Source organism: Corvus kubaryi, unplaced genomic scaffold (genome assembly GCF_017639235.1).
Source record: "Corvus kubaryi isolate FWS band 111438036 unplaced genomic scaffold, C.kubaryi_AGA036_p1.0 37382, whole genome shotgun sequence".
Taxonomy (NCBI): domain Eukaryota; kingdom Metazoa; phylum Chordata; class Aves; order Passeriformes; family Corvidae; genus Corvus; species Corvus kubaryi.
Genome location: NW_024581124.1, coordinates 857,256 through 872,707, shown reverse-complemented (window position 1 = coordinate 872,707; position 15,452 = coordinate 857,256). Strand labels below are relative to the sequence as shown.

The following is a 15,452-nucleotide window of genomic DNA, read 5'->3' as shown; positions in this document are numbered from 1 at the left end:
CTCCCAGATCAGGGTGCCGGGGAGACCAGAGCGAAGTTTCCCAGCTCCGGCGGGACCCCTCGAGCAGCAGGAAGGGCCGGACACCCGCCCCCTGCCCCTGGCCCGGTGCCGGCCCGCGGCGGGCGGTGCTGCTGCCGGGCAGGGCCGGGCCAGGCGGGACGGGGGCGGAGGGCGGGCGCCCCGCGGCTCCTCATAAAGCACTGCCCGCGACCGCGCCGCTCAGACCCGGCTCGGCAGCCGCCCGGGGCAGCGCAGGAGACCTGCTGCGCCCTCCTTCCTGCGGAGCCCGTGGGACAGCGGTGTCAGCAGCATGACTTCGGCGGCGGTGGAAATTTTGGGGCTGGGACTAGGCATCCTGGGCTGGGTGGGGGTGATCCTGGCCTGCGGGCTGCCTATGTGGCAGGTGTCGGCCTTCATCGACGTGAACATCGTGGTGGCGCAGACCATCTGGGAAGGGCTGTGGATGAACTGCGTGGTGCAGAGCACGGGGCAGATGCAGTGTAAAGTGTACGACTCCATCCTGGCGCTGCCGCCCGAGGTGCAGGCGGGCCGGGCGCTCACCGTCATCGTGGCACTGCTGGGGCTGGTGGCGCTGATGGTGACCGTGGTGGGCGCGCAGTGCACCAACTGCATCCGGCCCGGTAAGATGAAGTCCCGCATCGTGATCGCCGGAGGGGCCATCTACATCCTCTGCGGGGTCCTGGTCCTCATCCCGCTCTGCTGGTTCGCCAACATCGTCATCAGCGACTTCTACGACCCCACCGTGCCGTCGTCCCAGAAGCGGGAGATGGGGGCCGCGCTCTACATCGGCTGGGCGGCCACGGCCCTGCTACTCTTCGGGGGCTGCCTCATCTGCTGCTGCTCCTGCTCCCAGCGCGACGAGACCTCCTTCCCCGTTAAGTACTCGGCGCCACGGCGGCCCACGTCCAACGGCGAGTACGACAAGAAGAACTACGTCTGAGCGGGGCTGGCCCGCTCCGCAGCCCTGCGGGGCACGGACAGACGGCTGCGGGCCGGGAGCGTCTGCGGGGAGCTCCAGCGCTCCCCTGCCTGGAGGCTTTTCTTAACGGGGACCCCCGTGAAGCGGCGGCCCTAGGCAGGGCAGCGCCCGCTGCCCTCCAGCCCGGCTCCCCGGCGGGTCCGGCCGCTCCGCTACGGGCAGCGCCGCGCTCGGCGCCGCCGGCTCCCGGTACTGACCGACCGCGCTGCCGGGCGAGCAGAGCCCTCCGCGGCCGCGCAGAGCAGCCGAACCAGCGTCTCCCCCGCCCGGGGCGGCCGGGGGAACCAAGGAGCTCGGGCGAGTCACGGCGGCGTTTACCGGGACGCCCCGTCCGGGCTTCGCCGCCGCCGCCTGCCCGCCCGGCTCCTGCCGCGGGCCTCGGCCCTTCCCCGGCGTTATCGTGACACTTGTGAGTACTTTACCGCCCGCTGTCGCTGCCGGTGCCTCGGGGCACCGCCTGACTGCTGGCACCGGGCGTCGGATGCGCCCTGTAGCCGAGGAGCAGCTTCCCATCTCCGTCATCTCTCCCAAAAGGCTACATTTGGCAGTTCCCGCTCGGACTGATAAGGGGGGGGGGGGGGGTTTGATCTATTTGGGCAAATAAAATAGGGATTCTGTCCAAAGCATGACACTAACCTTGGTCCTTAATCCCGCAAGCAGTAACTGTTTGGAGAAAGTTACTTGGCTTTCTTCAGTTGTTTCAGTCCCTCAGTGAAATGTATTGGTCTGTGTATATGAAACCTTGAAAGAGATTTCAGGTAGTTGCTGTCCTTTAGTGGAGTACAAATCAGATAACACTGAGTTGTCCCTTGAGGTTCTTCATCTCTTCTCTTTCTTCAGCTTATGCTCTGTTTTTACTTGAATATGAAGTCATTGCCAGAATTATTCGAGGACTAGATTAAGAAATCTAGGAGATCACTATATGTCCTAGCTCCAGCAGGGCCTCTGCTCCTCTCGTCTGCACTACAGGAGACTGGAAACATAAAAACCGCCCCAGATACTGATGGTTGGGGGGAATGATGCCTTGGTGGCCTTCTTGCCAAGTTCTGCTTGCTGCCAATTTTGAAATGTGTGTTCAGTTGGACATGCACTTGGTTGGCTCCCCACTATGATTTTGTTAACATGTGCTTTCCTTCATTTACCAAATCAAGTAAAAAATTGCTAGAAGAATTTTACCAAAAATATCTTGACTGAGACTTTATGCCAGGTGATCGATCAGTTGTGAAGTCATGACTCTCACAGCTCTCAGCTCCTCTGCATTGCCTTGGTAATACTCTGCAGACTGGAAGGAAGATGGTTTGGGCAACATAACTAATTTTCCTGAGCTCAACACCTCCTGAACTTCACCACAGCCTGAAATATTAGCTTATACTTTTTTATTTTACACTGCAGAGACAAACCTTTTTAAGGGAGGGGCTTAAGGGGATGTGTGATACTCCTCCAATCTAATTCCTTGTAAATCCACACAGGATTATGCTACTAATGGTGGCAGCATCAGCATTGCCATAAGATTTCTACCAAGAGTTAGCGAGGAAATGTGCTGTTTATACTCCTCAGAGAGCAGCACTACGACCTCATAGGTCCTCACAATCACGTACCAATACAGTGCACACCTGCCCTGAGCATTAACTCTTGCAGCTTTCTGATAACACCAGACTTATGGACTAACCATAGCCGTGGGTCTGACAGATTTACATTGACTCTGTTCTTGCCTTGCTTAGCAAACTTAAAATCCTGGAGATATCAACAATTCACAAACTGGAATAAGAGACTAAAGCCTTGCCTTTGCAAATTTTGATGTTGAATATTGAGCACAAGATTTACCCTCTTGAAGATAACTGCTTTTGTTTTTTAAACACACAAATAACAGGGTCTGTTTTATCAGACAATACAAAAGTAGAGCAGTATGTCTACAACTACTTCTCTATAAAGAGGTGCAGTTCTAACGCTGTCTCCCTTTAAATAAAAGCTGTAATATTGTTTTTATGATGTGATATGTAGTTTTGGTACAAGAATGAAATGTTCTGTATTTCATCATTGCAACTTTTTAAGAACAGTATAACCTTGTCAACTGTAAATGTATTTAAATGCATCTATTTTGCAAGAAATCTACCAAAGTTGGCTTGTTATATGGTTTGGTGCCTTTATTTGTTTCATGACTACTTTATTTTAAGTTGTAACATCCAACTGTATTTGTCACCCACCCTCACCCTTGCTCAGCTCTCTGGTCTCTAGAAAATGAGTCCACAGATACTAGCTGAAATGCTGGACCTCACTCTCTTTTGTCTCAAGTTAAAGAACTAAACCCCGTTGACAAATGTCTGCATGTCTCTGAACAGCAGAGCCTTCAGAAGTGCTGCAGAATTTGCGGTCTGACCAAAAGATGAACTCTTTCTGGACAGTGCATCACTAGCATTTCAAATCAAAACTGGTGTCTTTGGGAGGGGGAGGGAAACCCACGCCTTAGAAGGGAATTTTAACAAGCCAAATTTCTTGTATCAAGGCAAGGTTGGATCCTCTTATAACCAAAATTCGAAAAAATTACACAGAAAGACCTCTTGGAAGAAGCCGGTGCTAACTGTGCACGTGCTACTAAACACAGCATCATCCTACCAAAACCATAACTTGTGGCTGAGGTCAGTGGGGCAGCACCCAACAATACTTGCAGGAAGTGGGGTCCATTTGTAAAAATATTTTTGCATTTACTCTCATCCTTCAGTATCCTTAGTTGTTGCTGTGCTTTAAAAGACAACCTGAGAGAATGCTGTTACTGATGGCACTGGCTTCGGGGTAAAAGTCTAAGTTGGTTTTTGCTATGATTTGTTTTCTAAGAACAAAGATCTAGTCCTGAACTTAAAAACTTGGAAGTGCTCAGGATCAAGCCTGAACCTCATCCCAACAAAAAGATAAACCTATAGCACTTGTTTACTATTTTTATTTTGTATTTATGATTATAAAAATAAAAACATGTAAACCAATCCCTGAAGAGGGTCACTGTACTTTGTGAAAGCCACTGGATTGTTTGGGCTCAGGAAGGTGGGGTGTGATATTGGTGCCCAGAGGGAAATTACCTGGGCTACCTTTGGGGAGGAGAGCTGGGTCACCTCCGGGGAAGAAGGAAGGGCTGCTCCCTTGCAGAGCAGAGCAGTCAGCATCTCAGCTCTCCACTGAAGCCTCAGACAAAAGAGAGCAAGTAGCAGCAGTTAGTCTTGTGATGTGAGCACATTAGGAAGTGGAGTGTGAGTCCCAGCTATTTTGGGAACAGCTCTAAGCACGAAGCTTTTAAAGCTTTCAATTTCTACACGTTTAAACTAAAAGGAAAAAATCCCACTGCTTGGATCAGCCCCAACCTGACCTGATACCCTAATTCTTTCTGCCAACTATTTCTTTTTTTTTTTCAGTGCATTCAAGCTGGGGGAAAAACATTTTCACAGATGCAGCAGAACAGAATCTAAAAAACCCCCCAAAACCAATAAAGACTGGTAAAGTAAACTGTACAGACTAATTGCTAGTGGAGAAATCTGCCTAAGTTATATGACTGCCAGGGAGGACATTCAATATTTTGCAGATTGTTTTTTTTTGCAAGATTTTCAAGCTTTGTTCTAACAAACTGTTGCTTTAAAAATTAAGAAAAAACATCTTCAAAGCCTTCATTTTGCAGCATTCTTGCCAGCTCGGTTGAGATTAACAAAAGCTCCTTGCCACCCTCCCATTGCTATGCACATGCTGAGCTGGAAAAAGGGTGTCTGTCGGCTTGGCCTTTGTCCTGCTAAACGAACCATTTCATAGTTATGAATTTGGAATTAACCTGCAGTTCATACCCTGCAAATCTGGTTAGATCCTGTCTGTGCAAAGAAGGGAAATGCACCAGGCAAAGGGAAAAGGAAGCTCAATCAGTCACGTTTGCTGCAGGATGTTTAAGGAAATATTTCCTTTTCCTGTCCAGAGATGTTTGTTGGGCATCTGCTCTTTGGAATATATGAAAGCATTTTACTCTTGAAGTGAGAAAGCAGTGTAACTTCAGATTTTTATTTAAAACCTATTCTCTGATCAAATATTATGCAAGGAATTTTTCTTTTTCCTTGGCCATCTTTCAAACTCCATAGGCAGGTGTCCTCCAACTCATCCATGTGTCTGTAATGCTAGAAGATAATCCTGCCTGTCAGGAGCCATATGCCGCATGTAAGTGCCAAATTCATGCATATATTCAACAATATATTAATGCAGTATTCAGCATCAGATGGTACCACAATGCATCCCTTTTTGTGTGTGCACCGAAGAAGAAAATCATTAATTAAGTACACGTGTTTGAGGATTTGCTTTTATAAGTCTGCTTGGTAAAACATAACAAATATTCCTGCTGTATTAGATTAACTGGGAGAGAGCAGGTGAGTTCTCTTTTCAGGTCAAATACTGCATTTGCTTTACTTGTAGCCTGATTGTGATAAGACAAATAATTCCAAAAGCAAAGCCTCAAGAGGGTCTTATATTTCTATTTTGGACATGACTGACTTCTGTCATTCTTATTTTGATCAGACCTTTGTTTGTGTCTGTGCATGTGTGACTACTCCAGACTGTTCCTTGCTGACTCTCTGCAGCAGTAGGCTCTCTGTCTAGAAACCCCCTTCTACCTACTAGAACCCTCAGTTAGAAGAAAAGGAGAACTTCAACCACTGCGTCACTGATAAAACCTCCCACGGCAACAGTGAAGGCTTTACAGTTGCTTGGATACACAAGACTTCCTTCACCTTTTCTTTTTCTTAAACACAGATTGAGACATCATGAGTCAATTTAACAGTGTCCTTTGTCTGTGGCATTTGGGGATTTTGTTTACAACACTGAGCTTTCCCCTCCTTCCAAAGCTCACCATGTGGATTCAACCCAAAATTGGACAGAGAAAGGTAGGGAGTAGTAGGACTCAGCATGGAAACAAGTGTTGTGCTGAAGGTATCTACCCAGGGCTCGTGCCAGTCTTCTCATCATGCTTGAGCCCAGCTGCACCCTGGCCACTCATCTATTGCCCTGAGCGAGAGCTTTGCCTCTCTGGAACTGGCACCTATAAGTTTGGGTTGCTGATTGCCGTACCCAAATAAACTCAGGATCATGGGGGATCATATCACACAAACTTTACCACTTAAAATGTGAAAATACTCATCAGCATCAGAGCCTGTTTTAAAAGTGATACAGGAAAATGAATATATGAATGAGTCTGGATGTTACCCATCCTGACTAGAATTAATTGGTGCATTAACTGAACTACTGGCTTTAGCTTTTTGATTTGAGAACAATGGAATCATACAGCATGGGGAACTGTACATACAGCACTGATTAAAGCAAAAGAAGAATGAGCCTTGAAACTACTATCCAGCTGTTTTGGTCTCAGGCTACAAAAGGAAAAAAAATGAAAGCACCTCACTCCACAAGCCACAGCCTTTTCAACAAGGCACACAAATCTCATTACATTAATAATGGAGAGTAAATGACAAGACCACCTCTGATACCCAGTACAGAACAGTACAGAAGGACTTTGACCATCTAGAAAACCAGGCAGAAAATAAAATAAGCTGCATCTTTTACTCTGATCCTCCTTGAATGGCAAAAGCCACTCAAATTGACTAAAGCCCTGGCAGCAGCTGGTAGGATATTCATAGCAGGTACAGTGTGTTCCTGAAGCTCAGTTGATATGTCATCCACACAAGTTACTCTTTCTTTTGGAAAAAATAGCCTTAGTTTAGGCATGAGGAAGTGCCCCAGTGCTATTATGTACAGCAATAGCAGTGGATCCATTCCTTACTACACCTCAGCTCCAAATCCAGGGATGTTCCCTTCTGGTGGATCCTCCAGGCTGCACTAGCCAGGCAGAGAGTTTGCATGGCCCAGGGAGGTGCTCTGGTGTACACAAACAAAACAGATGAGACGAAGCCTGTTCATGTTTATTTACAGTGAAGAACAAAAGTAAATGTTTAAAATAGCTGATTTTTCCAGGCAAACAAAAGATAACCCTCTCAAAAGTGACTCTGGTCCAGTGAGCAAGCTGTGAACTCTGTGCCAGTTGTATCATCCTGTGCCTCTGTCATTGCTGGCTCCTGCAAGGAGGTAAGTTACACATGCCCATTTTAGGTCTTACACCTTCTAGTGCCAGCTGTGCCGGCTGTGGAACATTTTGGGGTTTTTTGAGACAACCAGAAGATTTTCATTGGCTGAACAAATGCTCTAAAAGCTAGGAGCTGCACAAAACCAGATCCTACAACAACAATTTTAACCTGGTAGCAAAAATAGTTTGCCATGTTAAATGCATTTTTGGGTTTCAGCTGTGTATGTTCCGGAAGTTTCAACCAAGCAGGTTAGCTGACAGAGCCCTGAGTGACATTCCTCTTGATGCCACGCCAGGTACTATGACAATTATTCTAACCATATGTGGGTACCTCTGGGCTCCTTTCCCACTTTCAAACACATTCGGAGCTGAATCGATTCCCCTCTGTTACACTCATACATAACTCATTAGCATTAACTGTGCTGGTTATCAGAACACTTCCACAGAAGGTTAAACCTTAAGAGAATTTAGGCTTGGGCACAAAAGATCACTCAGGAAAGAAAAATAGGCACCGCTTGACAAGAACATATGTGAAATCTCAAAATGGTATGATTCAGTTTCAATATACCTTCACATATTTGAAGGATTGGGGCAACAAACAACAATCACCAATTCTTATCAGCTCTAACAAGTGCCTAGCACGGCAGAATTCTTGCACTATGTATATTTTTAGATTACTCGTCCAGTTATAATGTTCTGTCCTTACTGTATATCTTTTGTTAGAATTAGGATATCTGTTGCAGCAGCCGGGATAACCTTTAGCCTGAGCTACAAAACCTTTAACAGTTTCCAGTTATAACAGCAATCTTTCATTCTATAATACAAATAAACCCAAGTGTTATCTCAACACAGAAGACTCACATGAATACCCAATGACTACAGAATGATTTCACCATTTTTTTCCTCTATAATTTCCTGCTATTATTTCATTGGAAGCGACTGCCAAGATCCAAGCAACATAATACATTTCACTGTTTACATCTACTTTATTTTTGTTATACTGTTGACATTTCAAAATGTTGACATGCAAGGCAAGTTTTAAAAATTGAACATCTACTTGAATTCCATTATGTTCTTGAACCCTTATGTTATTTTTAGACTGTCTCGTTTTCTCCTGATTTTCTTGTCTTGTCCAGTTGAGAATATCTATGCACACAAATACCTGCCAGTTTTATAAAATCTTAACTCCCACAGCTTGTGCCATGGAAGAGGAATTTCTATTTTTCAGAAAGGTATAAGACACATTAATGTCCCTTTTCAGACATATGGAACTAGTTTCTCCATAAATATAATCTTTGTCTACTGTAACAATGTGGATTGAGCAGCAGTTTGGAGAAAGAGGGAGTTCCATTGGGTGGGTTAGGAAGAAATTAAACAAAGGCATCATTAAAGCAGTTATTCTGCAACTACAGATAGTGGATATTCCCAGAAGCCAATATCATTCTAAGATTCTAGGGCTAAAATGCTGTTGTTTGGATAATATTAAAAGAGGCTTCTTGTCTACCTGGGGTTATTAATGACTACAACTATTTAAGACATCCATACCATCATTATAGTGTTCCTCCTAAAAGGAACGCTATTATCCATGGCATCCTGCCCAGATTCCTGCAGAGCTGATTACATTCTTTAGAACCTGCACTTTTAGTTCAGTACAGCAATCCTGACTTCATACCTGGATGCTGCATGGGCTCATTTCACGCTCTGAAGCCATTACTGATGTCTGTCCTAAAGGCTGATCATAGGTGGTGGGAAGAGCAATCCATTTTTCTCCTGCCTCTCTCACAAGGTTGTAGATTTTTTTGCCTTCTCTGCAAAATGTATTCACAGCCTTGCAGAAATGGCCTCTGGCAGATTGCAGTGGAAGTGTTGAACTCCACTGGTGTGTAGAAAACAAGCCCACTTCAAAGGCAGGGTAGGAGGGGGCGCTAAATTGTAAGAGGGAGTATTTTCCCCTTGATAGAGTTACTGAAGTCTGAGTCACGTCACAATATGAAATTGAGAATTTCAGTTTTAGTACCTGTTTCCACACAGGAATTTGGTTTGCAAAGGAAAGGGCAAACTGCAATCCTTCTCCTGAACCAAAATGTCTTAGTCTGTCCTGCCCTCATAACATGGGCAGGCAGGATGCAGGAGCACTTAAACTGCTGTGGAACTTCACTTTGCGACCTTGCAAGTAACTCTGAATCAAACAGAAGGGTCTTAACTCAGAGGGAGAAAAAGGAAAGACATAATGATAGTGCTTCACAATGAGCAAAGTCGGGTAAGACTCCACCCTGCTGTAGGCACCAAACTGAGTATCTGAGGTGACAGAGAAGGCACAGACACTGTACACTGATAAACAGTTAACAGGAATGAGAGCCTGGAAACGGAAATGAACATATCCAGGGCAGAAGCAAAAACTAAAGAGCTCAATTAACTTAAAATGTAAATGTAGAACTGCAGTTAACTTTTTTTTCAGATTGTACCCAAGTTGAAAGTACAATAGGAAAGGACTTTTTTAACAGACTAGAAAATAGTACATAGAACATGTATGTAGGTAAGGCGGTGAACGCCCTGGACAGTGGGAGGGTTTAAAACTGATCTCAGCAATGTACAAGTTTTTTTGTTCTAAAAACAAAAGGATAGAACTAATATGAGTGATTGGACCCCGGATAAAAACCAGCACAAGTTACTAAATATAAAGGCATGAGATGAGACTAGATATTGCTTAGCTAATAACTAATTAACCTGTCACAGTAATGTCCTTTTGGGTCTCCCTGTCCATTTGAATGAGGTGCTCTCTAATGTCCATCCTGATGAAGGAAGAAGTTGAGGCAAAGAGGAAATACAAAGTTTAATGAAAGAAAAGACCACAAAAATGTGCTGAATAACAAAAAAATGAGGGGTCATCACATTTTTTTTCCTAAGGGCTGTAATCAGGGAGGAGGAGGAGTAGCAGTGATTCTTAAATAGTTTCTGCCAAGTCAGTGCAGTACTCTTGGAGCCATGCACTGTATTTGCATCTTTGAAAGGCTCAGACAAGGTACCCTTTCTAAAAAGGAATCATTTATTGGTTTTTTGGAGATAATGGAACAGATGAGTAAGCAGATACATACATACATGGAGATTGGTCAGAATGGGATATCAGCCCATAACACAAACAATATCTACATTTACTGGCAAAAATTCCCAGTGAAGAATTAAGAGGGCTGAGAGTTTATTAGATAATATGAGTTAAAAAAAAAAGAAGACAAGTTATTAAGACAAACAATGCTGGCTTTCAGCTTCTAACTACTCCAAAAAGGTATACCTCTTCCAAACAGATCTTGTTGGCTCCTATCACCTCTCTGTGGAATGAGATGAGGGTTTTCAGACCGGGTAGATGACCCCCGTGCAGCTGTGCTACATTTCATTCCCCCTTTTGTTGCACAGACAGTTTAGTGGGACACACTCCCATATCCTATTCCCCTTCCCTCATTATTCACAGAAGAACCTTTCACTTAGCATTTCTAATAGTGCCATGTAGTGCTGTCGTTTCAGGAAATGCCTGGCTGTATTCACTGCTAAATCAAGCAGGAGTCGTGCTGGCAATTCAAGGAACACCTCATCAGAGGGAAAAAAGCAATTGCTGCTGAGCTATTGTTTTCCATTTCATTTCACACACTCAAAGAGCTCTGGTGACCACCCAGTGGGTGCCCTGAAATACAGATTCCAAGACACCTTCCTGAGCTAGAAAGGCACACCAGATTTACTGCTTACCCTCTATTGTTACTCAGTCTCTCTTTTCCTCTTAGTTCTTTATTTCCTATTTTTGTACTTCACCCTGTCATTTTCAGTCCTTTTCAGCTCCCCTTCTCAGTTTTGTATGCAACAGTTGGAAAGCTCTGTCCCTTTGACACAGTGTGCTATGCTCAGGGACTTTACTAAGGGGATATTCTCCAACAGGAGCCAGCAATTCCATATGAGTCAGAAAAATGAGTCAGAATTCAGTAGCTTTTGCAAGGAAAAGGTCTCATAAAAAGGATATGTTCATTAAGTTATTGTTTTAACTACTCTGTCCTTAACACTGATATCAGCTAATCTACTTACATGGCTACACAGCAAGTGGAACCAGCTGAAACAACAATACTCTTCCCCTTCTTCGTGTTCATGAAACAGCACACAGTGGATTTGCAAAGCAGGTAACCAAATCCAACACCCATGTATGCTGTTTTTGTGGGTGTGAACAAACTGCAGCCCAATAACAGGATAAAGAAACCTAAACACGGGAGGGAGATTCAGCCCTTTGGTAGGAAGAATGGGAGGCAGTTTAGCTTAACATTGGAGGCAGATAACACAGCAGCAGAAAAATCTCACAAGGAGAGAAAACAGGCAGGCAGAGAGGGAAAAACTGCAGGATGGTTTGGCTTTTCCTTACAATGTTTTAGGGGGACAATATTTCCCTCCCTAGAACAGACATGTCTGGGAAATTCCATGAGTGCTTTACAATATGTGCATACAGGTCTTTAAAGGATTGTGCTTAATTTTTCAAAATGTAACTTTTACACAGTCCAGAAATGGTGCTGTTCTGATAGCACACACTTGCAGAGCCATTAACCCTGGAGGGTAATGCATTTTACTGACAAGAGCTATAAATAATGAAGAGCCTACCAGGTGTTGTATTTTTCAAGTAGAAAATGTTCTCAACCATGAAGATTTTGGCAAGTGAGAAAGTAAAGCTTGAGATGACAGGTAACATCTTAAAATTCCCAAAGAAAATACCACAATCAGTGTTGGGTGGTGATCTGGTCTGGTGCTAGATAGTCACCTGAACTCTCAATTATAGACAAAATTTGATCTTGTCTATAATCTGGATATTGATTTAACCTAGTAAGCAGTGACTGTGTAATTGAGGCAAACATGGACAGTGTAAATTAAACACTAAACAACCTCTGGCTCTCTTTAGAAGGCAATTATTTGAGCAGTGTGGCACATACCAAATTGCACCATGAAACACCACAGTTCTCAACTAAAGTATCAGGTTGCAGAATCATATTACAGCACAAGTTCTGCAGCTGTTGAGATCTTGTTTCCATTGTAGGGCAACAGTTTTTCAAACTTGAGATCCTGTAAAAAAAAGCTCCTAAGACAGTCTGCCCCACACAAGGGATTAGCTGGACATTGCTGAAGGCTCTTCTGAGTTTCATTGCACTTGGCAGTTACCACTGGAAAAGACCAGAACTGTTGGGAGAGCATCTCCTTTTTTTTTTTTTTTAATTTTAATGTATTAATTTTAACAGCTTCCATAGGATGTAACAAAGCCACTTCCAGTTAAAAGAAACTTCCCTGAAGGAAGCACAGCAGCCTCAGGAAAAAATTTATAATGCTAATTTTTTTAAAGATGAATATCATCCTGTACAATAAGGAGGGGACATTTTGGTCAGAGCATGTGTCTCAGACGAGGAACTTAGCCAGGGTCCAAGAAGGTCATCTCAGACCTCAGAGCATGCTTGATCCAGTGCATTCTGGATTCTGGCTATTTGAGCCCTGAGTTACTATACTGACCATTTTACATGCCCCTTCCTTCTAGGCTACTGATCCAGTTAGACTTTCACATCAGACAGTAGATCGTTATTAATGGCATATTTATTTCAGGAGCCCTTTGGTGACTTCTTTCAGCAAATAAAAACATACTAAGAGCTGACTGTCCCTGTGAATTCTTTCCAATTCAATGGCAGGTACCTCCGATTTTCCACTGACATGCTGCAAATGAATGATTAAATGAAAGTAAATTCCACTGAGCTAAACAGTGGAAAGAGACACCAACACCACGAGGACTGGAAACACAGACAAGCTGCAGCAATGAGAAGAGGTGACTCTAAGTGCTACATCCACTTAAAAAGACAGCACCCTTTTGTTGTAAGGGAGTATTATCTCTTTTGCAAGGGCCAGAAAGGAATCATTTCAATTAAAACAGGTTTTGAAAAGAAAAAAAATGACCCAGAATGTCATGGTACTTGTCTAACACAGGCAACCTAGCCATTAACGTGAAGGAATACCCAGAGAAGTCATCTACAGTTCTTAAGCAAGTGGCAAAGACTTCAGAGAAGGATGGTGTTGAACCAGGGAATAAAAAAATCCCCAGATCTCTTATTAAAATAAACCCAGACCCAGTACAGGAAGGAGCTACGTCGTGATACAGCTCGTGTATACATTTTACCTTAGTTTAGTTCATGAGGTATGATTAGGCTTACCCATCGATTCCTACGGGATTGATTCTAATTCTGATTTAAGAATGACTTATGAGCCTTCAGCTCATTGAGAATAGCATGCATCAGCAACTCTGCTAAATGCTTGTTGTGATATCAAATTACCAGACAAGTCTTTGTCTCTCATTACTGAGATCACAGCGTATTGCCCAGCTACAAACCACAGGAGCAGACAGCAAGTCAAGGTAACAGATGCCAGGATAAAAACCCAGCAGCCACAACTGCCTTGAGGGGGCAGAGGAAGTCAAAATTATTCTATCACACAGCAGCAGTGACTGGGAAACCCACATTCTCTGCTCTGTCAGACCCAGGGATGTCATGAGTTCGGGCACCATGAAGTAAAGGATCTCTTGCCTATTTTCAATATTTGACCTTTGCATTGCTTCTCTAATTCTGCCACCTTCTGAATGACAAAAATCAATAGTCAAATGCTTTAACAGAATGGGAGTCCAGTCTGAAATAAAAAGCTCACATAAATTTCTTTCCCTAGTGAATGTTCTGCAGTATTTCCTGCTAAGTGTTTATAACCCAAATGCTTGTACATAAAGGTGGCATTTTTGAGCTCCACCCTGGGCAGCTTTTTTTTCAGTTCTTGAATCTGCTCCAAGGGAACTTTTAGTACCACCTTGAAGCCAACAATGGTACACAAGTGCCAAGAGGGATTTCAATTTTTCCATTTAAAGAAACAAACATTTCACTGCTTTCTTTCCCTCAAGGCAAGCTTACTCACAAAGGAACTTTCAGAGGAATGTTTTCAAGAATATTCCTTCTATGAGGAAACCAAAACCATTGATTGACAGATGTACACATAAAATCAACAAATGATACTGTTTATTGCCGTGAGAACAGTCCTGGTGTTTTACGTTTTGATTCCTCCTCAGTTGTGATTACTCCATTTCCCTTTTAATAAATACTGCTCTGTACTACTCCCCTCTTTACAAGTTAGCACACCCTGAGAGGCCAATTCAACCCAACAAAACCATCTTCAAAGAACTTCTGTACAAAAGAGACTGATTTTAAAACTTCCTCTTCTGGACCTTACAACTGGGGTACTCCAGACTAGTGATTAGAGTGATGTAAAGCTTTATTTCTCTTGTATTTCTGGACAGGTTAGCATTGGAAAAGTTGTCCTGAAAACAGGAGTGGAAAAAGTGAAACTGGAGCATAAAAGATGTCAAACATGTCAATTCTAAGGTACTTTTCCTACCTGAGTTCTCTAGAGTACATGGGATTTAACTAAACAATCAAACAGCTCTCCTGCAATTCAACATTTTAAGACTGCAATGGCTCTCTCAGATCCTGTCAGGTTTACAAGTGATGATTGCTATCTACTAATATAAACTCAAATTGCTGATAGAGCAGCTAAAAACATCAGATTCTGAAGTAGCTCTGATTTATTGCATCTGCCATAAATGCAGAGCAGTAGGCTCTAAGAGAGTAGTCACAGGGAGTAGTGGGAAAAACCAGCAGATACTGTAGCTAAATTTGATATGGCTCATGAACTAGAGCTCCTATTGTTGTAGCATCAACTACCTTTTCATCTAAGTACCAAACCATAAAAGACAGTCTGATGATAAACATATATACTCCTGTAGATCAAGACAAAATCTGCTTATATCGCCAAATATTCAACCCAGGAATGTTTTCTGTTCTTTATAATAAAAAGTTTTATGATAGCAAGTAAAAATAATGAATATTTGCAAAGTAATTTGCTTAGAAATCACTGAAGAGATTTTAACTTCCATTAATAAGAACAATCAGCACTAACACACTATTCCATAGAGTTGTAGTTTTTCATACAATATCTAGCTAGGCTGCAGATCTACTCACCAAAAGATACTGCACAGGCAAGAATTTTGCAAGGATCTGGGAGGAAGTGAATCCAGATTCCCAGATAATGACTGACAGTGACCAAACACACAGAAACCACACCTGGCTCAGGATGTCCTTGAGCACAAGCACTGGGACAGCACTTGTTTGTATCTGGAAGGAAGCACCATATGCAACTGCTTTGTTTCTCTACCCTTCCCCAGCACCTGCTTCTGACATTAAAGAGGCCAAGCCACTGACCAAAGCCCACTGGCCTCCCCCTGTGGCTGTTACTGCCACAATCAAACTGGCACAGACCGTG

The 15,452-nt window shown here is 43.5% G+C and overlaps 1 protein-coding gene across 1 annotated transcript; it reads left to right on the top strand.

Moving 5' to 3' along the window:
* Window positions 1–208: 208 nt before the first annotated feature.
* Window positions 209–3,978, top strand: CLDN5 (claudin 5). The gene has a single exon (XM_042034890.1). It carries the CDS (start codon window positions 311–313, stop codon window positions 959–961), a length of 651 nt encoding a protein of 216 aa, XP_041890824.1. The 5' UTR covers window positions 209–310; the 3' UTR covers window positions 962–3,978.
* Window positions 3,979–15,452: the final 11,474 nt, after the last annotated feature.